This window comes from Trachypithecus francoisi, unplaced genomic scaffold (genome assembly GCF_009764315.1).
Source record: "Trachypithecus francoisi isolate TF-2019V2 unplaced genomic scaffold, Tfra_2.0 Lachesis_group11, whole genome shotgun sequence".
NCBI classification, from domain to species: Eukaryota; Metazoa; Chordata; class Mammalia; order Primates; family Cercopithecidae; genus Trachypithecus; species Trachypithecus francoisi.
This window is the reverse complement of record NW_022681456.1, coordinates 129,364,821-129,391,687: the sequence shown is the minus strand read 5'-3', so window position 1 is coordinate 129,391,687 and position 26,867 is coordinate 129,364,821. Positions and strand designations below refer to the sequence as shown.

Here is a 26,867-nt window from a genome sequence, read left to right as displayed (position 1 = left end):
TGGACACAAACAGATATCCTACTGAATGTGTTCTTGGCCATTGCTGTGGACAACCTGGCTGACGCTGAGAGCCTCACATCTGCCCAAAAGGAGGAGGAAGAGGAGAAGGAGAGAAAGAAGCTGGCCAGGTAACCCTCTAAGCTTGCCCAGGCCCGGGGCTCCAGGACCCCCATTCTGGACGGTCATCCCACTGGTGGCAGAGAGAGGCTTGACTGCCAGTCTGTGTTGGCTGTCCCTCCTAGGAGGACTCTGGGTTTGCGGCTTCCTAAGTTGGGCCTTTCTCCTAATTCCTGAGCATCGCTCTCGTAGGGACCATGGTGAATTATAATAGTCTCTACAATGGTGTCATATTCTCCACCTGTTGGGATTATCTTTTGAGAAGCTGTGATAGGTGGCGGGAGTGTAGGGTGGGGAGAGAGAAAGGCAGCCACTCAGTTGGGAAGCCCAACTCCAGCTTGTGGAGGGAGTCCTCCTCACTACTTTATAATTCATCTCCAGTGTTAGGAAGGCAAGACGGGGCCCTATAGTTGTATTCTATCATTGTCTAGACGGGACAGTTCCAGGCCACACAGCTGTCAGGCACTGAGCAGAGCTCCTCCAGGAGCCAATCCTAGAGGAGATCCACCATCCTTTTCTGCTTTGGCGACCCAGGCATCTCTGGAGCTGCAAGAGGCCAGTTGCGTGTCAGGCAGAGCAAGTGTGGTTCAGCCCCATAGCGCTTGTGACTGATCTGCACACGAGAAGTGCCCTGGAGAAAGGAAGATGGACTCAGACCCAGGGAGCCCCCACTGGCCCCAAAAGGCCACAGGGCGGTTCCCTCCTACACTTTTCCCTATCACTCCAGTAAACAGCCATTTATTTTTTCTGCTGCTGACTGGCCAGGACTGCCAGCCCAGAGAAGAAACAAGAGATGGTAGAGAAGCCGGCAGTGGAGGAATCCAAGGAGGAGAAGATTGAGCTGAAATCCATCACGGCTGACGGAGAGTCTCCACCCACTACCAAGGTGAGGAGCTGTCTCCTTCCTGGAGCTGTGAGGCTAGTGCTGGGGAGGGAGGGCCACAGCCTTCCCCGGCCAGACCCCATGGAGAAGAGGAGAGAAAGACACCCAGTGGAAAGAAAGCCAGTGGGGATGAACAGGAGAGCTGGGAGGAGAAAGAGAAGGCAGATTGGCTGGATCCCAGCCATCTGCTGATGTCTTGAAGGGGATATGCAAAGTGACAAGGACCTATTTTCGAGCTAAGTCACTGACTAAAATGCAATTTCAAGGCTACTGCAAGCCTCTTAACTTGTGGAGATATCTAACTGAATTCTTCCTCCTTCTCCCCTGTGACGGTCTAGATCAACATGGATGACCTCCAGCCCAATGAAAATGAGGATAAGAGCCCCTACCCCAACCCAGAAACTACAGGTACCAGTCCCACTGCCTAACCTGGGATTGGGAGATTGGGGGCAGAGATCTAAATTCTAAAGCCACGTGGGAGTGGCCGTGTATTAGGGACCATGGTTCCAGTGTCCCTCCATAAGTACCTTGCACTGCTGAGTGTCTTCCGTCTCTATATTTAAGCATCATCAGTCAGCATCTGGGAGACAGCTTTGTTTCTGGTTTCCTCATAATACGATCACATTTGAGCAGTGCTTTTGTGTCCTTTCCAAGCTGGATTCTGTGTACATTTAAATTTTTGTTACATTACATGTTGTAAAATCATTATTAATTTATATAATGTATTAGTGTGGCATATGTTGCAACATTATGCTCACTTAATATTAATAGTAAATCCCAAATCTGCCTTGCCCCTACTCAGGAGGCAGTGCCGAGTGCAGGCACAGCTGCCACCACAGATGTCCCACTTGTTGCTTTAGAAAATGATTTCAGGTCTCATTATAAAAGGCGCTCTTACTGACTCCATCTTCTTGTGCTTCTATCTGATACATAAATTGGCAGGCAGTCTGCTTCTCAAGGGCTTTAATGTCAGAGGTCAGTGGTCTTCCCTCCAGGCTTCACTTCCCAGCTTCCTGAAAGGCCTTGGCTTACCTTCCTCTGACCTAGAATTGCAGATATCATCGCCAGTTTCAAGCTTGAAGTCAATAACGTGTATCAAGGGACTGTTGATTCTACTGACATTTCCTTGTTCCTGTAGGTTAGGCTGTATTTGGGTTGTTCACCAAGTTAGGTGGCTGAGAACCTCCTACATTTATGAGCAAAGCTCGGTTTCCCGTTTTGCTTTCCCTCCACTGGTTCTCTGCTTAGAACACTCACAGGCATCTTCTGTTATCCTTGGGAACCAGACACTGTGGTCACACCATCCTCACTCCCCTCCTCCTGCAAGGAAATAGGATGTGGTTTCCTGGAGCTTGGATAGAAAGAACAGGAAGGGTGTTTTCATGTGCAGGGCATTAAGCCTTTGAAGTTCTTAAAAACCGTTCTAGGGTGAAACTGTTAGGGAATTTCAACGACGTACTAGAATTATTGAACAAATGCAATGGGAGGATCTTGTCTTGATCCTGAAGCAACAAATACACTTTAAAATGACATTTTAGAGGTAAGTGGGGGAAATTGAATATGGACTTGGAACTAAATGATTTAAAGTAGTTTTGTTAATCTTGTTGGTATAATATTTTGTAGTTCTGTTTTTAAACTGCTGCCGTGTTTATAGCCAGAGTCGAAAATGTTTACGAGTTGCTTTGCTTTTAAAATATTCCAACAACAAAAAAAATGGGACAGAGAAGATAAATGGAACAAGATCAGCAAAATGTCCAAAGTTGTTGAAGCTGGTTATATATATGAGGTTTAGTATGCAAGATTCTACTCTTGTGTAAATCTTTAAGGTTTAAAATGAAAGACAGTAATAAAACAAATTCCTTAGGGCCCTGAGAAGAGCCCTCCCATGGGGCCAGCCTCCAGGATGGGCCTCCCTGCACACACCACAAGGCAGATCTGGTATGAGGGTCTTTTCACACAGGCACCCAGCTGCAGCCAGGCCTGTACAGCAGATAACACCTCTTGCATCTTCAACAAAAATCTCAAATTCTATTATTCTAAATACTGTACTCTTGGCTTTTCTCTTCTTTGTTGCTCTAATGAAATCAAAGAGAAGAATGTTAAAAAAAAAAAAAAAAAAGCTAATAAGGATTTTGTCACCACGTCCGCCGTCCTAGAAATGCCTCTAACATAGCTACCCGGTGGCTCTGAGGACCGGGGATGCTTACGCTTTCCAGCTGAAAAGCTCTTCCTCCCCTCCGCTGAGGCCTCAGGATTCTTGAGATTTTTGAGCGTGTGTCCCGCTCCCTGTCATTTCTGTTGGTTACATGTGTCTCTTTACTTTTGTGTTGAAACCTCTGGTCCATACCCTGACTGCCCCGCCACACACACCAGCCACCACTCCGGCCTTTGAAGCCAGCCCCAAGCATGCCCGTTTGTACACTATCCCCGGTCTCCAGGTCCTCATCCAGGAGGTCCAAAGGGCAGTATGCTCTTAAAGCTGGTGGCCCCACACATCGCCCTGCCCCTAAAGGCTAAGTCAGCCTGTCCTTCCCAGCTCCTCCCGCCTTCCCACTTCCTCCCTTCGCTGCCTGCCCAGTCAGCTCCTGGATCCTTTAGTACCAGGTGCAGCAGAAGTTCCCAGAGACTCCACCGAAGATCATGTGGCCTGTTGTCTCCGTTCTGGTCAATCTCTGGTTCCCTCCTGCTTCTCTTCTTCCGAACCATGAATGGCGAAGAGCCTGATCTACCATTGTGCTCCCAACCGCTGCCCCTTCCAGGCCGCTGGCCCCTGCCATGCCTGGTTCGTGCAGGTACCCCTTAGCAGGCAGCACTGGTGAGCGTTCCTTCTGCTCTGCCTTCAGCCAGGCCACTAGGGAGAAAGGGCCAGTGCCAGGGAGCACACTGCCATGCTCTTCTGCTGCCTCCCCGTCTCTCTCTTGCCCTGTCTCCTAGGCTCGTCCCCTGCCCTCTCCCTCCCTTCTGGGCTGTCCAGATTGCACCCAAAGCGATATATCAGAGTGGCCAAGTAGGAGCTGGACTCCAGAGTGCACTCTGCTGGCTGCAGCTTCAGTTGCCCTCACATGACCATGAATACTCAGAGGAGGGGCCTGTTTCTAATTCAACAAGGGGCCATCGAGGCCAGCCATAGCCCTAGAATCCTTCCCTCTCTGTTTCATCTGAAAAGCTCGCCAGCCGGTTTCAGCCTCCCAGATCAGTATACCCTAATTATAGAGAAAAACCCCAACTCACTGGAAAAAAAATCATTGTGTCCAGATGAGTGGAAGCTAATTCTACTTTTGTTTAATTTATTAATTTATTTGAGTGAACGTGTAGATGTTTGCAAGAGCCACTAAGGACTTAAAGTTAACAGGTACACATTTGAAAAAGGAGTGCCACCAGACACTGAGTAGTCAGCAGCGCCTGTGCTGGGGGAGCCTTTCATTGTTGCAAGGGGTTCAAGGTCAAGGAGAGCCATGAGGTCGTGGAGTCTGGGGGCTTCATGCAGAAGGGTGGTCTTGACTGAGCTTTGAATCGGGGTGTTGGAGAGGCTGAAGGAGTTTTTTCAACATCGTACAATCATCAGAGATGCTGAGAGTTGGGAGGAACCTTGTAGGTATTCATGAACTATTCATGAAGCACTTACTTGTGTGCCAGGCCCTGTGCTAGGTACCAGGGACATGGGGGTCCCTGTGGTGGGCAAACAGGGAAGACCCCCAGCCTCCTGGAGCTGACATATCAGTGGGGAGACAGGCAGCAGGCAAACCAACCAAAAAGGTGACATCACATGATGTGAAGATAGTAAAATCAAGGATTGTGTTAGGGGATACTCAGGGGTCAGGCTGCTTTGACTGTGTGGTCAGCAAAGGCTTCTCTGAGGACACAGCATTTGACTGGAGCCTGAATGATTCAAAGGAACTAGACACGGAATCAGAGCAAAGAGCTCTCTAGGTGGAGAGCCTGAATGCAGAATCTCTTACGGGGGATGCACTGGCTGTGGGGACTCCAAAGAGGGCCAGTGTGCCTGAAGCAGAGAGAACCAAGGGATAGTGCCCTGAGGCAGGAGGCTGGGGCAGGGCAGGAGGGCAGGGCAGAAGGTGCAGGGCCACACGGGAGACTGGGTCTGATCCAGTGCCCTGGAGGGCTGCCAAAATGTCTGAGCAGAAGAGGCCCTGACCTGATGTCTGACACACCCTTTCAGAGATTCCCTCTGGGTGCCATGTGGATAAAGAGCAGTGGTGGTCGAGAGCAGAACTGGGGCAGGGAGGATACTTGTGCAGTATCCAGGCAGAGAGGATGGCAGCTTGGGCAGGGGATGGTGCTGGAGATGCAGAGAAGTGGTCAGACTTGGGGTACATTTTGCAGATAGAACTTTGTCTCTCTCCAACATCTAAGCTATGAGCTGGATTCACTCATAGCTTAGATGTTGGAGAGAGACAAAGAGGAACATAGGGTGACTCTGAGGTTTTGTAATTGAGCCAGTGAAGAGAAGATCCCCAATGCAGAAACTATATCCACCACCTGTGCTCCTTGTGCCCCAAGGCATTGCTCTGGGTGTCTGGCCCTTACCAACCAGGCACTCCCTTCAGCTGGTAGCAGACTCTTGTGCCCTGCTAGAAACTAAGCTCCTTGAGGACAAGAACCATGGCTTTGTGTTCTCAGCCTTGGGCTCAATACTCCGTAGGCACTAGATCTTACAAATGTCTTTACTTTATGTGGCCAAGAGCGAAATCACAGAAGTGAGGATGAGCACCAAATGGAGAGGGGCAAGTGTTGCCAAGGACCAAAGGTGGAGCTTCGAGTGCTACTCTGGTTTTACTTTGGAATCCTCTGACCTGCCGTCCAAAATGCAGCAGCAACTCCAGAGTGCAGCAGTGCCTCACTTCCCGTGCTTTTTCCAAACCTCCAAGAACAAAAATGAGAAAAGAAAGATCCCTAATGTATTCCACTGGCATTTGGGAGTAGAAGACTAGGTGGTTCAGTTGCCAACACCAAAATGAGCTTTGCCTGACTTTTCCTGATCTGTCAGCCTCCCTCCGTATCCATAATACCTGCTAAGCATCACATGCTGTTGAAGTTGTGTTCCTTTACAAATCAGAGTTTGTCCTTCAGAAATCGTTTCCCCCTAAGCACTGTGCCTGGCATTCAGCTGCTCTGTGACTAAATGGACCAGCTAACTGGCTTCTCCCCAGGAATGGAGCTCAGCATGGAGCTTCATAAACAGGGAGGGAGCTCGTACAGATGGAAGAGCCTGCACCATTTTCCATTAGGAACTTGGAATGGCACAAAGCTATAGTAAATATGGGTTGCTGTAAACACAAATGATTAAAATAAGCACAGAATTGCCTGTTATCAAATTACCATGAAGAAGAAAGTGTTGGGTCATTTTGAGCAAAACTGAAAAGAATACAAACACCTAGGCAGGAATGTAAGATCCTTCTCAGTTAAATTTCACTTGAAATATCATGATTTAGGCCAATTCTGTTTTACTTATTCAACTTTAATTAGAAGACTTTTCTTTTACATACCAAGGGTAGGGTGTCACAAGAACTCCAACTCTTGGCCTGTAGACAGTTTTTCATCTTGGACCTCTCTTCTGCTGAAAAAATATCAGTTGTCTTGCTGGTCAGCTCTAATTACCCTAGGGAAAGAATCTGATTGATGCCTGTATGGTACTGGTCCTCCAAAAAAGCCCTGGGTCCCTAAATGCTTGAATGCTTTTTGCTTGATAAAGAATTGCTTTCTGTGTCAGGCATTTTTTCTTTGCAGTACCTGGCTTTGTTTGAACCAGAAGAGGGAGAACATGCAGAGACTCGGCTGCATCCGTGAGACAAGCGTCCCATAACTGTCTTTCTCCAGCCAGACTAGTATCCCCTTCACCTTCGTCTTATACAGAGTCCCCTTCCTTCTGAAGGGTGTGGAAGTTCAATCGTCGTCAAGAAATAAGGGCTTCTAGTGCCAGGCATAGCTTTTCTTTCCAGGGTTTTTAGCACACAGAGAGAAAGGACAGACATTTAAAATCAGTCATCGAGGCACTGGAGGCAGAGGTTCTGGTGGGATTCGTGGAAAGATCGTTCCCTGGAGCACGAGTACTGAGGAAAGCTGGATGGAGGATGCTGTCTGGATTGTGTGCTCTGCAGAGAGGGAGATGAAGAGCAGCTCAAACAGAGAGAGAGAGCATGAGGAAGGGCGGCGCACACAGTGAACTTGTCAGCCCACTAGGGCTGCCATAACCAGTGACCACACGCTGGGCAGCTTAAATAGCAGCATGCATCCTTTTATGGTTCTAGAGGCTGCAAGTCCAAAATCAAGGGGTCTGCAGGGTCAAGCACCTTCTGAAAGGCTCTTGGGAATAATCCTTACTTACCTCTCCTAACTTCTTGTGGTTGCCGGCAGTCCTTGGCTTGTAGATGCATCCCTCCAGTCTCTGCCTCTGTCTTTACATGGCCTTCCTCCCTAAGTGTGTTTTTGTGTCTCTGTACCTGTCTTTGTGAGGAGAACAGTCGTTAGATTTAGGGCCCATCCTAGCCCAGAATAACTTCATCATAACCAATTACATCTGCAAAGGCCCTATTTCCAAATAAGGTCCCATTGTAAAGTTCTGGGTAGGCATGAGTTTGCAGGAAAACTGTTCAATGCACTATAGTGAAGTGTTCAGAAAATAGTTCCATGTGAGTGGACAGTTTGTTAGGGAATAATAGGTGGTAAGGATCTGCCGAGAAAGATATTGAGCATTAATTTACAGGCTTCGCGTCTGTCCCATAGCGGCTGCTATGTGCCTGGCACCATTCTGAGGTATAGATGTACTGTTATTATTATTCCACCTTAGATGGAGAAACTGAGGCACAGAGAGACTCAGTAAAATGCCCACAGCTAGAAAAACAGAGCCAGGATTCTGATCCAGGCGACTGGCTGGAGAGTCTGCTCTTCACTCCCATGTTATTACTTTCCCCTTCTGAGCATCTTCAACACATGTGACCAGCACAGGATATGCAGTGCTTCCCCCCGTGAGCATTGTGCTTGCAAGCGCAGAAATAAGCTGCCTGACTTTCTTCCACAGTAAATATGGCCACTGGCTGGGAGAACAAAGGCGCTTCTTTAATTGGTGTCCGTGTCTAAACCTTTGCACGAAGGGCCTGTTGTGGTCAGTAATATTGCCCTGTCATCTCGACAGCACATGATTTTGCTGTTGTTGTTGCTTTGTGTTCTTTCAGAAATTGGGAAAGTGTTGGGTTTTAATTCCTGGAACTTCCAAGGGTGGGGTTATTTGCAAGGGATTCCACAAGCCAACTAAGCCAACCTGCAGCCTAGACAGATGAGTAACACCTGGCAGTGCCCTGTCCTACCTGGTCGCCTTTTCTCATACCTTACAACTAGGATGACCAACCACCCCAGTTTGCCCAGAACTAGGGGGTTTCCTGGGATGTGGGAATTTTAGTTTTAAAACCAGGACAAGTCGGTCACCCTACTTACAGTGCCCCTTATTGTGCACTGCCAGATACGTCTTCTCCAGCAGAGATGAGCTGCAGCAGCACCCACAGGGAGACAGCAGAATGTCTGTCTTGGTTGGTACCCTACATTTTCAGAGCCATAATCATGTCTGCCAGTAGGAAGGTCTCTGAAAGTGGTAAAATAAGTGGGAGTGCTGGAGTTATTTAGAATGGTGCTGTTCTTCTTACAGGAGAAGAGGATGAGGAAGAGCCAGAGATGCCTGTCGGCCCTCGCCCACGACCACTCTCTGAGCTTCACCTTAAGGAAAAGGCAGTGCCCATGCCAGAAGCCAGCGCGTTTTTCATCTTCAGCTCTAACAACAGGTGTGCAGCAATGGTGGGGAAGGTGGGCTCCTGCTCTCTCTAATACCAGCCTGGCAGTTTCCTGTGTTTTACCTGAACCTCTGGATGGAGGCTGAGACTCTCCCAGCTCCCTGTAAATTGTATAAACAGACACTGATTTAGGAAATAGTCCTGGATTTTGAATCAGAAGGCTTGTGTTTATTTTTCTCTCCACTTTTTGGTTTTTTTTTTTTTTTTTTTTTTTTTTTGGAGACTGAGTCTTGCTCTGCCGCCCAGCCTGGAGTGCAGTGGCGCAATCTCGGCTCACTGCAAGCTCCACCTCCCGGGTTCAGGCCATTCTCCTGCCTCAGCCTCCCAAGTAGCTGGGACTACAGGTGCTCGCCACAGTGCCCGGCTAATTTTTTGTATTTTTAGTAGAGACGGGGTTTCACCGTGTTAGTTAGGATGGTCTTGATCTCCTGACCTTGTGATCTGCCCACCTTGGCCTCCCAGAGTGCTGGGATTACAGGTGTGAGCCACTGTGCCCGGCCTTTTCTCTCCACTTTTTGAAATGTTTAAACTCTATTTCTATTCTTTGTGTGATTACCCTTGATAATTTACTAATTCTATTTAACTTAACAAAATGTGATGTTAAACAATATCAAGAATCTCCTCCTGTATAATAGATTGACCTTAGACTATTTTAACTCACTCATCTGCTCCTTACTTACATGGAATTGTCATTAGTATCTTAGTCCAACTTTTATTTTTAACCAACAAGTTAATGAGTCTTATTATCATATAGATAGTGTGTGTTTGGATATATGTACACCTTACCATTTTATTTGTTCACCATTTTTTTATTCATTTCCGTCCATCCTTTAGCTAACATTTTCTTTCCTCCTAAAGTACATTCTTTAGAAGCCCCTTTAGTTCCATAATGGCAAATTCACTTGGCCTCTACTTACCTATAACTGTTTTCACTTCTTGCTCTTGAAAGATAGTTTTGCTGTGAACACCATTTTAGACAGTTTTTGTCCTGCAGCACAAGAAAGGTGTTATTCCACTGTAAAGTCAGGTATCATTCCAACTATGAGTTCTTTGTGAGTAACCTAACCTTTATTTGTAGCTGCTTTTAACATATTCTGTTGCCTTTGTGGTTGTACAGATTTACTACCATGTGTCAAGGTGTGGATTTCTTTCCATTTATCTTGCTTAGAATACATTCTGCTTCCTAAGCCTATGGATTTAGATTTTTATTTAGTTATTGGAAATGTATAGCCATAATGTTTAAATGTTACTTCTTTTTAATTCTATATTTCTTCCTTTTGACACTCCAAGTGGACATCTGTTAGACTTTTTCATTCTGTTCTCCCTCTTTCTTAGAGGGCCTTACATATCTTTCATCTCCTTGTCTTTCTGTATTCTGGGAGATTTCTTCAGCTGTATCTTCCAGTTTCTTAATTCTATTTTCAACTTAATCTGTATTACTGTTTAAACCAATTTTTTATCTTGACCATTATATGTTTTTGTTTTAGCTGGTTCCATTTGTTGCTTGATTTTCCAGATTCATCTCTCTAAATCTAGTAGTTTCTATCAATTCCTCATCTTTGTGATTTAGTCCTTTATTTCATTAAATATTTCAAATATAGTTGTTTTATAGTCTATATCTAATATTTCCAATACCCCCAGTCTTTGGAATCTAAATCACTTATCCGGTGTTTCTTCAGATTTCCCATCTTAGTGGCTTGTCCTTTTGTGCATCTGATGATCTTTGATTGTGACCCCAACACTTCTTCTTCATTTGTGAGAGTCCTGAGGACTAAAGTAGGTCTGGGGAGGCTTTCATCCAGATGCCCCTTGGAGGTGTTGGCTCGGCCTAAAATTCCCAGGCTTTCCTGCCCCACCTCAAGACTGGCTTAACCTGCAATTTCTTGACAGCACTGCTGTTATTGGCTTCCATCCTCAAGCAATTCTGCCTTCCTGGCTGGCTCTCTCTCCATACATAGCCTCAGCTCAATGGAGGTTGGTGGGAGGGGTTGTTGGTTTGAAGCAGATGATTCTTACAGCCATCTCCTAACTCTCATAAACCAGAATTGTCTCCGAGAGCTTGGCCCTTCGAGGGTTTGGTGCTTCTGCAGCAGGAGGGCTTCTCAGAGCATTTAGTCAACCATAATGCCAGGAGCAGAAGTCTGAAGGCTTGAAGCCCTGACTCCCCAACACTAAGGCTATATTTCTGGGCAAGCTTCTCCTACTTGGGTTTCAGTGTTCTTACCTATGAAATGAAGATGATGACACTCATCCCCTCCTTCCTACATTGTTGTCAAGATGAGATGGTGTACAAGACACTTTCACATTTAGGAACCTAGCATTTTTGGTACTATCACTGAGTGCCTAGAAGCTCAGTTGGGTAGTTGTGCTGGGACATGGAAGTGAATTGCACATGTAAAGCTCTTACACAGGAGCAGATCACCTACAGAAAGCCAGCTTGGCCAGCTCCTCAGCATACCCAGCTCCGGGCAGTCCTATTGTTCCCTGTGCATAAGCATAGAGCAGATCTCATAAAGTGATTTCTTTTCAATGACAGGGAAAATAAGTACCCAAACAAAAGCCAGTTATGAATGTCAGAGCAGGATTTGGGAATTCAGAGATTCTCAAAGGTCTCAGATGTAACCTTCTAAAATATCAAAGATGATATCTGCACCATGGGGGTCAGGGGTTATCATTACCAAGCGGCAGTAAGACTTCAAAATGAAGAGGTCACTTGAAGCCAACAAGCACCTGTTGCCAGCTGCTGGGAAGAGCTGAGGAGACGGGCTCCCAAGAGCCGACTGCTGTTTCCCCGTGTCTGCCTTGACTTGTCTCTCCTCCTGTCCCCCCTCCCATACAGGTTTCGCCTCCAGTGCCACCGCATTGTCAACGACACGATCTTCACCAACCTGATCCTCTTCTTCATTCTGCTCAGCAGCATTTCCCTGGCTGCTGAGGATCCGGTCCAGCACACTTCCTTCAGGAACCATGTATGCATTGCCTGTGTCCTCTGCCCTCCTTCCCACTGGGGCTGTGCCGGGCCCACAGCTTCTGTTGCTGACATCATTGTTCAATCCGGAGCCCAATTCTAGATGTCATAATCAGATGCACAACTAACATTTCATTAAGAGAGTAGGGCTTGATAGAAAACCACCCTAGAACCACAAACAAGTAAGAGAGCATGTACCCAAATGCTCAGGCTGGTTTGATCATGGGCAAAGGGTAGGACTTCCATTGCCTGTGGATGTTCCCCAGGAAGCTCTAGTTCCCTGCAAACTTGGTAAAATGTGGCCACTGACTACATGCCCTCCCTTGCTCCCAGCGTACTATAACCAGAAGGGGAGCATCGGCAAATAGGTGCCAGTGATAAGGCTGACCTTACCTAAAAGAGAGTCTTGGTACCTTCAGCAGAGTAGACCAAATGTGAGGGCCCACCCAAGGCTCTGTTGAACAACATTAAAGGCCAGTTTAAGAATTGCTATATTTCAAAACCTCAAAACTTTGTCAAGTCCAACCAAGTGGGCATGAAGACAGCCTGCTGATCGAAAGCCATACCCATGCCAAAGTACTCTGCACTCCTGGGGCCTGCTTGGTCCCGGGCTGTCTTAGTGAGGTTAGCAGGTGTTGGCCCCACCCCGATCCATCACCTGAAATAGAATAAGTATGCAATCCTGCAAAGCTGGTCGTCAGCCTGTGCAGACCTCACCTGAAGGATGCACCTCCCTTGCCCCAGAGGACATAAGCCAGGAGTAGATTTCTACCAATACAGGAAGCTCGCCAGCTCAGTCCCACCCACATGAGCAAAGCATTTTTAATCTCCCTGCAAAAAGACAAACCCCATTCTCTGTCCTTTTGACAAGCATCTCAGTGGTCCGATTTGGGTTTGTAAGTAAATTGGATTAATGGGAAAAGCATCCAACCAGATGCTGCTCAGATCCAGTACCAGCTGAGGCCAGCCCAGGAAGCTCACCTCACTTATCTGGGGGCTTCAAGGGAAGCCGCTGTGCTGCCTGAGGCTAGCCCCACCTCAGGATCGCTGTGTGAGTGCTGCTCGCCCCCCATTTCCATCTGTGTCCCTGTGCAAAGGCTCAAGTGCCATGCATCTCATTTTGAAGTGTGGCCCCTTTTCTGGTGAACATCCACTGACCTCTCTTCCCATCCTGCTTTTCTCCCTTCCCCATCCCATCCTCTCCCTGTTCCTTTTTGTTTTGCAGATTCTGTTTTATTTTGATATTGTTTTTACCACCATTTTCACCATTGAAATTGCTCTGAAGGTAAAGCCCCCATCCCCCTTTGCTCCTCCTGTCCCCCTTGTGCCAGCACCAGGTCTCTGCCGCTGTCTGTCGCTAACACACATGCTCCTTCCTGTTGGTGTCGGGTTCACTCTCAGAGCCACTAATCCAATTATGCTTATTTTTCAGATCCTAGGCAATGCAGACTATGTCTTCACTAGTATCTTTACATTAGAAATTATCCTTAAGGTAATGCAACCTGGGCAATGCATCCTCTGTCGCTTTCTTTGTGTATCTCTGCTCTGGCTGGCTGGCTCTTTTCTCTCTTCTGTTTCTTTCACTCTCTCTTTTTTTTACTCCCAAGCCTGAAATTGGAAAAATGAGTGCCCCTCACTTTGTGTGATGCACTTTGCCCAGACTCAGAAACCAGGAGCAACCTACCCCACTACAGCCCCTCCCTCCAGCCACCCCTAAGCAGTCTGTGCCCTGGAAGGGACACGTGTTGGCTGTGCCAACATGAAGGCTGCCATTTCACTGGTTTGGGCTGCAGCCGTCGGCAGCACTAGACATACATGCCCACATGCACCAGCTCTGGTTAATTGATACCCGAGCCCACGTAGAACTCTCCTTCCCTCCTCCTGCTCCATTCACTCTGAAAGTGGGAAACCTCCTGGGGCGTGAAAGAATCACTTCGGCTGCTCTCTTTGGATGCCCGTCCTTAGCATCATCCTCAGTACTTGCAGCAGACATTGGGTCTAAGCTGGGGTTGGGGGCACGTAACAGTGATCACAGGCCTGCTGTGAGACGTGGAGCTGGTCTCCGAGCTGAGGGCTTTCAGCAGCTAACTATAGACGACTGCCGATCCCTCAGTCACCTGCTGCAAAGCTTTGTCACAGCGCCCCTTGCCCTGATCGTGGGGGAGGGAGAACTACTGGAGAGCTGAGTGCAGCAGGGTGAGAGCTGGTGCTGCAAGGAACCTGAGCACCCAGCCCCCAGCCCCCAGCCCCCAGCCCTCGCCTGCTGCTGGCCCAGCTCAGTTCTGCTAAGGGAACTGCTACAACATTGCTACCCTCAGAACAGGCAGAGCCCACCGCTGAGCAACACTGGGATGGGAGAGAGAGTATTCCTCCATTTTTCTGGTATATTTCTGAGTCTCTAAACCAATGCATGGCCAAGTCAGTTCATCTGAGAGTCAAGGTGTGAGTTCCATGGCCTCAGGGAACGTGTGTTCCTTTCTGAGCAAGGGGGTAGATTCTACCCTTTCCCCAAACAGAAGGACTAAGGCTCTGAAGTCCATGCTTCAGCTTTAGCTTCTTCCTGGGAGACTAGCCTGGGACTCCCCCTCCCAAGGAGTCCAGAATCCCTTGTCATCCTCTTGCTGTGGCCAGTGCAAGCTGAAGTCCACGCCTAACCGATGCCACTGCCAGCTGCAGGCCTTTCCTTCCCTGATGAGACTCCCTCATGATGGCCCAGCCTGTTGATGGACATGACAGTTCAGTCACATCCAAATACAAATTGAATGGGGCAGTTTTTGTGTGCCTTCCCCTGTGTCCTTGTGCCCAGGATACTCAGGTGTCCCCAGCTTCCATCCCTGGTTCCCGCTAGCCAAGTATGTGGCTCAGATTTTTCTTTTCTGCTCATGGAGAGTAGATCTGACCAGGCTCTGGCTCCTGGAGGTCGGGAGAGGGAACCGAAAGTGGTGTGGCTGCACCAAGATGCACTGCGGCAAAACCTCTTTTCCATGGTGAGCTGCTTTGATTCCTGGACTTCAGATGCAGGGAGGCACACAGACACCAGAGCTCTTTCCTAGGACAAGAGAAGCTCTGAGGCCCAATTCTCAGTGCCCTTCTCCAGAGCTGCCCTTGTGGATTTCAATGGTGCTATTTCTCCTTTGGGATTGCCATACAAGCCAAAGTGAAAGGTCTCTTTGCAACCATTGTCATGGCAAGGTCCTTCCCTCCCCCCCTCCATCCCCTCCCTCTTCTACTCTCTTCTATGCTCAGCATGCTTCTCGATAGAAACCCCAATGCCGAAACACCTCCCTATACCTCCTTCCCACTGGGTCCCTCTTCCTGGCCTAAGGCCCAGTGTCATGTTGTGGCACAGATGACCGTGGCTGTCCAAGGGGGACATTTAGCACAAGGAACAGTGGAAGGGCCTGGAGGTGTTTGGCCTGAAAAAGGAAAGGCTTGTAGGCCCCCAACAGTTGGCCTGAGTAATACAAGGGACTGTCACATAGAAGAGGAAGAAGGAGGCCGGGCGCGGTGGCTCAAGCCTGTAATCCCAGCACTTTGGGAGGCCGAGGCGGGTGGATCACGAGGTCAGGAGATCGAGACCATCCTGGCTAACCTGGTGAAACCCCGTCTCTACTAAAAACACAAAAAACTAGCCGGGCGTGGTGGTGGGTGCCTGTAGTCCCAACTACTGGGAGGCTGAGGTGGGAGAATGGTGTAAACCCGGGAGGCGGAGCTTGCAGTGAGCCGAGATCGCGCCACTGCACTCCAGCCTGGGCGACAGAGCGAGACTCCGTCTCAAAAAAAAAAAAAAAAAAAGGAAGAAGGTAGAATCAGGACCCATGAGTAGAAATCACATAAAAAAGGCCGGCGCGGTGGCTCAAGCCTGTAATCCCAGCACTTTGGGAGGCCGAGACGGGCGGATCACGAGGTCAGGAGATCGAGACCATCCTGGCTAACACAGTGAAACCCCGTCTCTACTAAAAAATACAAAAAACTAGCCGGGCGTGGTGGTGGGCGCCTGTAGTCCCAGCTACTCGGGAGGCTGAGGCAGGAGAATGGCATAAACCTGGGAGGCGGAGCTTGCAGTGAGCTGAGATCCGGCCACTGCACTCCAGCCTGGGCGACAGAGCGAGACTCCGTCTCAAAAAAAAAAAAAAAAGAAATCCCATAAAAAAGACAGGTTTCCTAACTAGGAGAGCTGCCTGCAGAGGCAGGGATGGCCCGTGGTTGAACAGAGAGCGTTCCTACCCTTCCAGGCAGAGCCAGCGAGCCACGTCCCATTCCTTTCCTTCCTCAGGATAGAAGCACCCCAGCAAGGGTCGCTTCCCGAGTAATGGTGTGGAATTAGGAAAGCAGGACCCAGGTGGCTGGCAGTCGGAAAACAGGGTCAAAGAGGGACAGTTAGCACGGGGCACCTGAGCCTGGCTTTTCCTGATGTCCTGAATGCCACAGATGACTTTCAAGTAAATGCTCTGTTTTCCCCACGTCCGTTTGCCCTTTCTCGTACAGTCACTCTTCCTCTGGCCCTGGGTGCATCCTCCCACCGCCCCCACATGCACACACATGCACTTGCTCAAGTGTTGGTCTCATTTGAGGGTCCCCAGACAAAACAGGAGCCCAAAACCAGAGGACAGAGTCGGCACTCTGAGCCTCACTAGTCCACCCCTCCGAGGAATGCTTTCCCCTGAGCGCAGAGGGTTGTCAGAGTTCAGCAGTAGCCTCGGAAGATCCAAGCCAGGAGCAAGAAGGAATCAGACCCAGTGCCTTCCTCACACTAAAAGCGAGCTGGCTGGGGAAGGCCTGGGCTTTCTGCAGGCACAGAGGGCTGTTTAGTTAATGTGAACTATGGGAGCCTGCTGAGTCCAGTCTCTGGGAGTCCCAGGTCTTCACTGAGAGGCGGAGAGGCAAACCTTCCAGATGGTGGGCCTTCTGGAACTATACTCCCTTGCATCTTTTATATAATCTACCCACTTCTAAAAATCATTGCCCGACACAGGTGCCTGAGTCCTGTGGGACCCCCTGGTGCAAGAGATCAATGGAAAGAATTAGGTTACAAGAGCTATTTTTGCCCATTTCCCCCTGTGTTTGCTTTTGAATGGCTCTGCGGACACTCTGCCCTGGGCATGCTCTGATTCCAAAGAGATTAACTGGGCCCCAGATGACCAGGGAGCCTTGCTCCCCTTCTCCATCGTCAGTTCCACATTTTTCCCTTTGGCCGATGCTTCCTGTCTGCTGCCTGTGACCGCCCTTATCCTGGATAACCACAGGCCCTTATGCAAGTCGGCAAAATGAGAAAGGCTATAAAGGTGATTTGTTGAGCGCCTGCAGTGCACAGCTTTACACCAGGCTCAGAGGGTGGTAATAATGGCCAGGTCCTGTAACAGTCATCATCATCTCGTGTGTTCTCTTTTAAAAAGTTTCCAAAGGGCTTTCACAAAGCCAGGGGATAGTTTCCTCACTTTATGATGAGAGAACAGAACTTTCCTCGTCCAGGAAGCATCCAGAATACAAATCCAGGCTGTAGTGACAGCTCAGCCTTTTATGGGGCTCACTGTGGGCAGGGTGGGTCCTAAGTATTTTACACAGAAGTACCCGCTTGATGCTTACAACCCTGTAGGGTGGGTCGTATCCTCGTTTTCCAGTGAGGAAACAGAGGCACTAAGGGAAGTTGAGTTTCTTGCTCCCGGCCACACAAATAAAATACCACAGGGCTGGGATTCCAGCCCAGGCCGCCTGGCCTCAGAGCCTGTGCTCTTAGCCACGGAGCCTCGTAGGCCCTCTGATCACACAGTTTTTGCCCTTAAAAAACTCCAGATGCAGTCTAGAAGCAAGACGGGAGAATTGAGTTTAGAATAGTTGGCATCAAGCGTCAGCATCCTTTGAGGCCAGGAAGGGGAGGTATGCTAACTGCCAGAGTCACCACTGGAACTTCTCACCAGGCACCAGGGTGACCAGCTGGCCTAGTTTGCCTCAGACTGAGGCATTTCCTGGGATACAGGATTTCTGATGATAAAGCAAACCTGGGCAAACCAGGATGGCTGGTCACCCTGCTGGGCATGCCCCCCCCCGCCCCCACCACCACTCCCTGCAGATGCCTGGTGCTCTCGGCTGGCCTAAGGACTCAAGCGTTCGGAGAGGCAGTCGGGACGTGTGCTCCCAGCCCGAGAGTGTCAGGAAAGGACCTTGCAGGCCTGAAGCCATGGACTTGGGATGTGGAACAGTGGGAAATTAGAGTGGGATGGTGGGGCCCACGTGAAAAGGCTTTGAATGTAGGACTAAAGAGCCTGGCGTGGCCTGGCAGGTGCAAGGAGCCACCCAGAAGTCCTGGGCTGGGAGATTCTTGGGCGATTGTGTGCATGGTAGCAGAACTCTTTCCTTGGCACCATATTGCCGTCTTTGTCCTTGCTGTTCCCCATGGATGGTGCTTGGGACTTGCCCAAGGAATGCTGTGGGAGGAAGGGGTGGTGTGAGGGGTCTCTGGGCTCGGGCTAGGGCCACTCACACGGGTGTTTCTCCGTCCCTCCCTGCAGATGACGGCTTATGGGGCGTTTCTGCACAAGGGCTCCTTCTGCCGGAACTACTTCAACATCCTGGACCTGCTGGTGGTCAGCGTGTCCCTCATCTCCTTTGGCATCCAGTGAGTGGGCCCCCTCAGCCCTCGACGGGCCATGCAGCTAGCAAGGGGTGCCAGAGAGGACAGCCAAACCCTGGGGGGCCCGCCTGCAGGGCCACCGCAGTGTGATGAGAGCGGGGTGGGGCCTCCGAAGCGGTGCATGGCGGCGTTGAATTCTTGGATCCATGTCTTCAGTGGTCTGACACTTGGGGCAGGTTGATCAGGCGCGAATATGTTTAAATACCTGGGTTTTGCCATGACAGGCGGGGCCAGGCTCAGCTATTAAGAAACGGTTGTCTCCAGGACCTTCCTGCCTCCTCCACCACGGCCCCAGTGCCCTAGGCTGACCTTCAGCAACCCATAGTCTGCCACTACCGTGGCCTCTCCTGACCTGGACCCTCCTCCCTTTCTCTCCCCTCTCTCTCCAGCCAAAGCACCTCATGTATGAGTGTATGTGTGAATGTGTTATATATGTCTGTGTGTGGGGTGTATGTGTGCATGTGTGTGTATGTGTGGGGTGTGTGTATATGTGTATGTGTGTTTGTGGATGTGTGTATGTGTATACGTATGCACTTGTATGCATGTGTTTGTGTGTGTGTGTCTGCATATGTGTATATGGGTGTGTATGTGGATGTATATGTGAATGTATGTGCGTATGTATGTGTGTGTATGTGTGTGTGACTGTATATTTGTGTCTTGTGTGTGTGCATGTGTGTGTATGTATGTGTAAGTGTGTGTGTGTGTTTTTCATTTCACTGGGCTGGGGTACAGTCTGGGTGTGAGTTCTAAGAGATCTCCAGGTGACTCCCCTGTACAGCCAAGGTTGCAGACCTCGTTCAGATGTGGAGGATCTGATTACTAGTTTCTACCAAGTTCTAACAGCTGATAGTGTGAATCCTACACTTTAACTTTCAAAGCACTTCCACATACAAGTTCTTCTATGGTCCTCACACACACAAAACGATGGGGGAGACAGGGCAAGTGTTATTATCATCATTGTGTAGATGGGGAATTTGGGGTTCAGGACATCATGACACTTGCTCAAGGTCACACCTATGGTAGAGAAAGGCCTAAGTCCCATGGTTCCTAGATCTCTCCTCCCAAGCGTGTTTTCACGGTCGGCTGAGATCATGCAGGGACCGGGGCCTTGGGAGAGACCCTTTTCTGTGATCATCAATTGTATTACCCCGTATTTTCTGCCTGGGAGCCTACAAGTCTAGATTTGAATCCCAGCGTGGCCACTCGATCACTATTTAACCTTGAACGAGGAATTCTTCCTCTTTAGCCTGTGTGTTTCCCATCTGACCTTTAAACCCCTCCCGTTGTAATTCAGTGCAAGCTGACTCCCTCCCAGAGAGACTGTAGGAGAGACACAGTGATAGACAGCAGTGGCCTTTGCATCTCTTGAATAAAAGAGCTATGCGCCAGAGAAATCGGATCTTTCTGCCAGCCCCTTCTTGAGCACATCATCCTGACCACACAAAGAATAAATCAGCACTTGCTGGCCTGCCATTCATTGTTAAGGTCCCAAGGCAGGTATGAGGCTCTCTAAAAGCTTGAGAGGCTGTCTCAGGTAGTTAGCCCGTGAGGGTTAGGATGTGCTCCACAGCTGCTCCCCGAGGTGGTATGGTTAATAAGCCCCACCTGGGTAGGACGGACAGCTCCAAAAACCATCCAGGCATCTTGCTCAGGGGCCTGTCTCCTGCTGTCTCCATCGCACTGGGGAAAAGCAGTATCCTGAGACTCCAAGAAGCTCTGGCTTGGCCTCAGTGTCCCGGGAGTATGGAACCTGTAGTGCAGTGTAGGAGCCAAAGGGCCTTCTGAAGGGTCACTAAAAAATCAACCGACAAAAGAAAGGTTAATTGGAGAAAAAGCGTTCACATTTATTTCACGTGTATACACAGAGCCTTCAGAATACAGACCCAAAGATACAGGGGAAATTGTCCATTTTTATGCTTTGGTTCCAAAAAAGTATAGACAGCCATGTAGAAATGTGATTGGACAAGAAGGGTAGGATCTAATGTGAATGGACTGAGTGGGGAACGCAGCAAGGCCTGTCTCTAGGTTCTTCGCCTCTCTGTGAAGCATTCCTTCCTTCTGGCTGGGGACAGAATCCTACCTGCAATAGGAGTCTTAGGATCTTCACGCCCACGTGGTAGATCTGATGATTTTTTATGGCCAGTTTTTATACAGAAACGCAGAGGGAAAATTTGAGTAATATTTTTAGGTTGTGTGGCTGGCTTTGAGGAAATGGGGTTCTGGGTTCTGGCTTCTTGACCCATCTTGGAGAAGAGGGATTCTAGTGTCTATGGCTAGCCTCGGAGGAGAAGGGGACTGAGACAGGAGGGCAAGAGAAGTTCAGAGAAAAACTTGTGCTTCCAAGACGCTTCTAAGGCAGTTGTTTCGGGTGTTGTTTCCTGAGCCCCAACAGTAAAGCCCACCCTTCCTTGGAGTCCTGAGTGTGCTCTGGGTGAGTTTTAGGTGTAGGTGCCAGGGGCAACTGTCTAGGGTATGTGTTTGGAGAGACACATTAAGAAATCTCCTCCCCATGCCCATCACCTCCAGCCACAAGGCCCGAGATCCCACCATTAGTACGGCATTCCTTTCAGTGTAATAATGTCTTCAGCAGGCATCATGATAAAAGGTACCATTTAGGCAGTTTATCAAGCACACGGCTAGGTGATTTACATGGAACTCTTATATAACCCTTGCAAAGACCTTCTGAGCTGATTACAGACCCATTTTACAGATAAAGAAACTAGAGCTCAGAACATTGAGGAAATTTATCCTCAGAGCCTTGGCTAGCAAGTGCCTGTGCTGGGCTCTGAATTCCCATGGCCTCGCTCTGGATTTCTTCTGTGACACTGTGGGTGCCCCTGCAAGTAGCACAGTACATTGCTAATGACCTGCCTTGAGCCACCTTGCGTATTATTTATTCACCCACAGGAAAGCCCCAGGGTTATAGGCAAGCTCTAGGCTCTCACAGAGTGGGAGACAGGAGTAGAGAGTGGTCCCAGAATGCAGACGTCCCCAAGATGAGCTTTACGTTTTCTCAGGTTTGCCTGGGATTCACCTGTCAGGACACTTCCTTACCACATTATTTTTGCTCCCCCCAGAAACAGGAGGAGCTTACTACCCTGCCTGTTTCCCTCTCCCAGGTCCAGTGCAATCAATGTCGTGAAGATCTTGCGAGTCCTGCGAGTACTCAGGCCCCTGAGGGCTATCAACAGGGCCAAGGGGCTAAAGGTAAGTTGAGGGCATGGGTAGGGAGGCTCCAGCCAGCCCACTGGGGAGTGGGAGCTCCACAGAGGTGAGGGGTGGGTTGGAAGGAGGAGATGATGGTCAGGCCAAGTGGCTGCCATGTGGGGTCCCGGACACTGGTACCACTGCATGTCCCGGATCCATAATGAACAGAAGAGTAACAGAGGCAGTCATCCAAAGCGTCTTCCCTAAGCAGAACGTGCCAAAGGGAGATCCCATGAAAACCCTGGGCCCCTGTGGTGCCGCCGTCCCTATATTCCTTCCACTGTAAGATGGGAGGTCGGCAGGGCTTTTGTCCTTGTAGTCACGGAGAGCCCAGTGGGGGCCTTTGCATCCCATTAGGGTCCATCACTTCCCATGTGCCCCTCTCAGCCCAATTATTCTCCCTTGTGGCAAACGGGCTGCCCCGCTACCTCCTGGAAAGGCTCCTGGCATCTCCTGAAGCCACATCTCTCTCCCCGTCCCTTCCCACTGCAGCATGTGGTTCAGTGTGTGTTTGTCGCCATCCGGACCATCGGGAACATCGTGATTGTCACCACCCTGCTGCAGTTCATGTTCGCCTGCATCGGGGTCCAGCTCTTCAAGGTAAAGTCTGGGCTACGCTGTGGTGCTGCTTCCTCCCCTCCCATCAGCATTCCCGGGGAAGGGAGCTGGCAGATACAGGACAAACAAAACAGTGGCCCAGGCCAGACTTGGCCTGGATGTAACCTCCACCTGCAGCCCAACTCCAGCTTCAGACCAGGGGAGGGAGGTGCTGGAAGGCGGTATCGGGCCACCAGGCCAGAGGCCCCTCACCCTCTCCACTTCACCTGCCCTTCAGGTCACTGCCCTTCCTTCTAGAAAGAGAGGGAGAGGGACTTTCATCCTGTGGAAGCTCTGTGTCAGTCACTTGCTTAAAGCCTGCAGCAGTGACCTATTACCAACAGCATCACGTCCCTGCTACACCACCCAGCTTTCAGAGCCCTGCACCTGTCAAAGTCAGCTCCCGCTGCTTCCTGCAGCACTCCTCGGCTACAGCGAGGCCAGTGCCCTCCTTGGATTCTGGTCTTTTTTGTCCTCACCCTTTTAGTTCTGCTATTCTCCCACCTAGAGCATTCTCCCCTGCCACCCCAACCCCCGCACTGTGTAGACTCCCATCTAATTCATCCCTCTGAGTCCGGCTCCATTTCTCCCTCCCTGGCAAGACCTTCCTGGAGAGTACAGCTCCCATGCACCTGAGCTCCTGTTTTTGCATTGCAGGGCTACTTGCAGCACTGGTGTCTGTATTCACCATTTTGTGCATGTGAGTCAGGCCCTGCGCATCTGGATTCTGCAGTTTTGTTTTGTTTTGTTTTGTTTTTTGTTTTGTTTTTGATACGGAGTCTTGCTCTGTCGCCCAGGCTGGAGTGCAGTGGCGCGATCTCAGCTCACTGCAAGCTCTGCCTCCTGGGTTCATGCCATTCTCCTGCCTCAGCCTCCTGAGTAGCTGGGACTACAGGCACCCACCACCATGCCCAGCTAATTTTTTGTATTTTCAGTAGAGACGGGGTTTCACCATTCACAGGATGGTCTCTATCTCCTGACCTTGTGATCCTCCCGCCTCAGCCTCCCAAAGTGCTGGGATTATAGGTGTGAGCCACCGCGCCCGGCCGGATTCTATGCTTTTTGTCCCTAGCACAGTGCTGGGCTATGGAGGTGCTCACTAATTGTTTTTGGATTGACTCATTGGTTACTGAACATCTCTAATACTCTGTTCTCTGCCTTCCAGGGAAAGCTGTACACCTGTTCAGACAGTTCCAAGCAGACAGAGGCGGAATGCAAGTGAGTGGAGGTGGGAGGGCAGCCAGGGCCATGGCCAGTCAGCCCCAGGAGGCTGGAGGCTTGACCAGAAAGGAGGGACAGCTCATTTTCTAGGACTGCAGTGGCACCTGGACTTTTGCCTGTGTGTAATCTGGCCTCGCTGACACAATGGGTAGCATTTTTTCTTCCTGAAGTTTCTGCCCACTGAAGCTCCTCCTGTGGCTGGAACCGTGAAGGTCAAGCCAGGCAGGCCCGTCCCACCCAGCATTCGGGGTGACTGGCAGGCGTGAGGGAAGATGGGAGACCCCAGAGTAAACTCCTTCTCCTTTCTCAGGGGCAACTACATCACGTACAAAGACGGGGAGGTTGACCACCCCATCATCCAACCCCGCAGCTGGGAGAACAGCAAGTTTGACTTTGACAATGTTCTGGCAGCCATGATGGCCCTCTTCACCGTCTCCACCTTCGAAGGGTGGCCAGAGTGAGTATGCAAACCAAGGCCTCACGAACCCTGCCATTCAAGGGCCAGTACTGACTTTCCAGCCCAACCCCAAGTTGTGTTCATGTCCCGCACTCCTTCCGAACGTCATATTTACCTGGGTCCTCCCCAGGCAGTGAGATGTCTTTCTAGAACGACTTATAGTCCACTGTCACTGCTGAGACACAGACTCTTCCTTCTCTAGAAGGTGTCAAGAAACTCCCACCAAAAGGACCTTTTTTTAGCCCTCTCTCCAACCTCAGCATGAGCCACAATGTCAGAGGTCTCTGTCATTACCCTTCTGGCATCTGGGAGTTGGGTGTGGGGAGAGCTTCTCCAGGTGCGGGCCCTGTGGTCACCATAGAATTCAAAATTACCACCACTCCCAGCATGCCCTTCATTGGGGTAAAGATGGCTGAGATATCTTTATTAACTGGACCTCGGTCTCCTTAGAAAAAGCCTTGCCTATATTTACAGAGGATAGTAAGAAAGGTGATGGAAGCCTGGGCCCCACTTCCTCTGCAGAGGCAATGCGTTTGTGCCTAGAGCAGCCCATGGCCCTTGCACACTGTGTCACCTCTACCAGGCGGCTTCCCATCAGGTCCTTATATCTTTGTATAGATACCTGTTTTTCTCCCAATGTATATTCCAGTGAAATTAGAATCTGAAAGTCAGAAAATTCTAAATGTTTCTAAGTCAACAACAATGCATGGATCTTAGGTGAGAGTCATCATTATTATGTGGTAAAATATAGGTGATAGAGAATAACCAAGTGCTGTGCAGGGCTACAGAGGAAGGGAAAGAGATAATCCCTGTCTGTGAAGAATAACAAGCTCCGTGGGGCATAGAGCCAGGCTCAAATGACTGGCATATGTATGTAAACTGCTTAAGTCTAAAACCAGACCATTGGTAGTGATCGGAGTAGCATGGGTCATGTGAGTGTTTTTATCTAAGTGGATATTTGCTCTCGGAGAGATTTATTTTACATTCCCTCTAACATCCTCTGAGTCCAGCCAGTTTGCAAAGCTGTCTCAATATTTACCAATATTTCCAGTATTTGAAATCAATGCCCATGACTCATGTTACATTTAAATAGCTCTTCACAGTTTCAAAACACCTTCCTATACATTATTCTAACTTCCCTGCAAGGTAGGAAAGTCGGGAATTATTGTCTCCAATTTACAGATGAAAAATCTGAGTCTCAGAGAGGTTAAGAGCTTTGCCCAAGGTCACACAGCCAGTAAGTGGCCAAGCTGGGACTCTAGCCCAGAGCTGTCTCCTGCACCCTGATCCCTGGGATCCCTGGAGCAGTGGTACCATCCTTCCGCAGAGGGGACCCTGCTTCTCCAGCTCCCTCTGTGGGACCTGTCTCCTCCTGCAGGCTGCTGTACCGCTCCATCGACTCCCACACCGAAGACAGGGGTCCCATCTACAACTACCGCGTGGAGATCTCCATCTTCTTCATCATCTACATCATCATCATCGCCTTCTTCATGATGAACATCTTCGTGGGCTTTGTCATCGTCACCTTCCAGGAGCAGGGGGAGCAGGAGTACAAGAACTGTGAGCTGGACAAGAACCAGGTAGCTTCCTAGGAAGGAGCGGAGGGAAGCGGGGCCCGTGGAGGGAATGGCGGCCTGCGGCCCACCCCGCAGAGGAGCTGCATCAGGGAGAGGCCGTGCAGATATTGAGATCGTCTCTCCTTCTCAACCAGAGTGGGCTCTCAGTCTTTTTGAGGGACCTGTGCAAAAGAAATGCATATTCCCGCAAACCCCAGATCTGGCAAATGTGCTCAGCCCACAAATATCTATGAAGCTTCTACTTGAGGATACTCTGAAAGGTTTTGTCAAAAAAAAAAAAAAAAAAAAATCTCATGCCCTAATCTAGAAGTTAACAAGATAGAAGGACCCAATTGGGTCGGCACCATTGATACAGAGGAGAGAAACTAGAACTACGAGGGAGTGAGGGCTTTTGGGGTGGGGAACAGGACGGCTTCAGGAAACCACTCTTCTATGGTTTCTTGAGTAAAACCCAGAGGACTCTGTGGGAGGTGGGGGCAGGAAAGAGGCTTAAGTGGGAGTGAGATGGCAATGCCAAGTATCGTGACAGGTTCTGGTAGCCGTGGAGAGCTGGCAGTGCCGTGGCTGAGTCAGGAAGCTGTTAGGGTGGGAGGTAGGTGTAGTGCCTCAGGTCTGTTCCCCAGCTCGGCTCCCACTGGGAGGAGTCCGTGGGGAAGCACATCTCTGTCTGTGAATAAGGAGTGCCCACGGGAAGGAACGCAGCATGGTGTGCCCTTTGTGACCCTCACCAGGCCAGCCAATCCCCTGTGGGTCTTGAAGTCTACATCTCAGGCATAGACTCACTCTGCTGGCTGCTGCGTGGACCCTGGATTGAAAGAAGACAGGAAAGAGGGGAGGCCAGTTAGAAAGTGGAAATGAGAGAGGATTAGACCCTGATCTAATATCAGGTTAACGATGGTAGCGATGGAAAGAATAGGAGGAGGTAAAAGCGTTAAGGCTCAGGCATTGGACACCGGGACTGAGGGTTTGAGAAGAGGCTGGGGAAATTCCCCAGTTCCTGATCTGGAAGCCTAGGCAAAGTGCAGAGAAACGGACTGGCTCTTTGCCAGAGTCCCAAGAATCTAGTTAGTCCAGAATCTTCTTCCGTCTCAGTGAACTGTGTTTTTCCATCTTATGGACACTGGCAAATAAGAAAGATTGATTTAATTGGCCAGGCACAGTGGCTCATGCCTGTAATCCCAGCACTTTGGGAGGCCAAGGTGGGTGGATCACTTGAGGCCAGGAGTTTGAGACCAGCCTGGCCAACATGGCAAAACCCCATCTCTACTAAAAATACAAAAAATTAGCTGGACGTGGTGGCACATGCCTGTAATCACAGCTACTTGGGAGGCTGAGGCAGGAGAATCGCTTGAGCCTGGGAGACGGAGGTTGCAGTGAGCCGAAATCATACCACTGCACTCCAGCCCA

General features: G+C 49.7%; 1 protein-coding gene across 38 annotated transcripts in view; it reads left to right on the top strand.

Annotated features, from left to right (window-relative positions):
• LOC117090701 (voltage-dependent L-type calcium channel subunit alpha-1C) overlaps positions 1–26,867 on the top strand; it is a 744,659-nt gene that overhangs the window by 627,999 nt on the left and 89,793 nt on the right. For 26 of the 38 annotated variants that reach the window (XM_033223225.1, XM_033223240.1, XM_033223224.1 and 23 more), the window contains exons 16-27: positions 14–128; positions 883–1,003; positions 1,339–1,408; positions 8,661–8,793; positions 11,642–11,771; positions 12,996–13,055; positions 18,280–18,386; positions 21,521–21,608; positions 22,101–22,208; positions 23,371–23,423; positions 23,737–23,883; positions 25,262–25,463. In XM_033223225.1, coding sequence (XP_033079116.1) covers positions 14–128; positions 883–1,003; positions 1,339–1,408; positions 8,661–8,793; positions 11,642–11,771; positions 12,996–13,055; positions 18,280–18,386; positions 21,521–21,608; positions 22,101–22,208; positions 23,371–23,423; positions 23,737–23,883; positions 25,262–25,463 — 1,334 coding nt within the window. Of the gene's footprint in view, positions 1–13; positions 129–882; positions 1,004–1,338; positions 1,409–8,660; positions 8,794–11,641; positions 11,772–12,995; positions 13,056–13,202; positions 13,263–18,279; positions 18,387–21,520; positions 21,609–22,100; positions 22,209–23,370; positions 23,424–23,736; positions 23,884–25,261; positions 25,464–26,867 lie in introns of all 38 variants that reach the window. The other 12 variants (XM_033223242.1, XM_033223233.1, XM_033223238.1 and 9 more) reach the window with 2 other exon arrangements.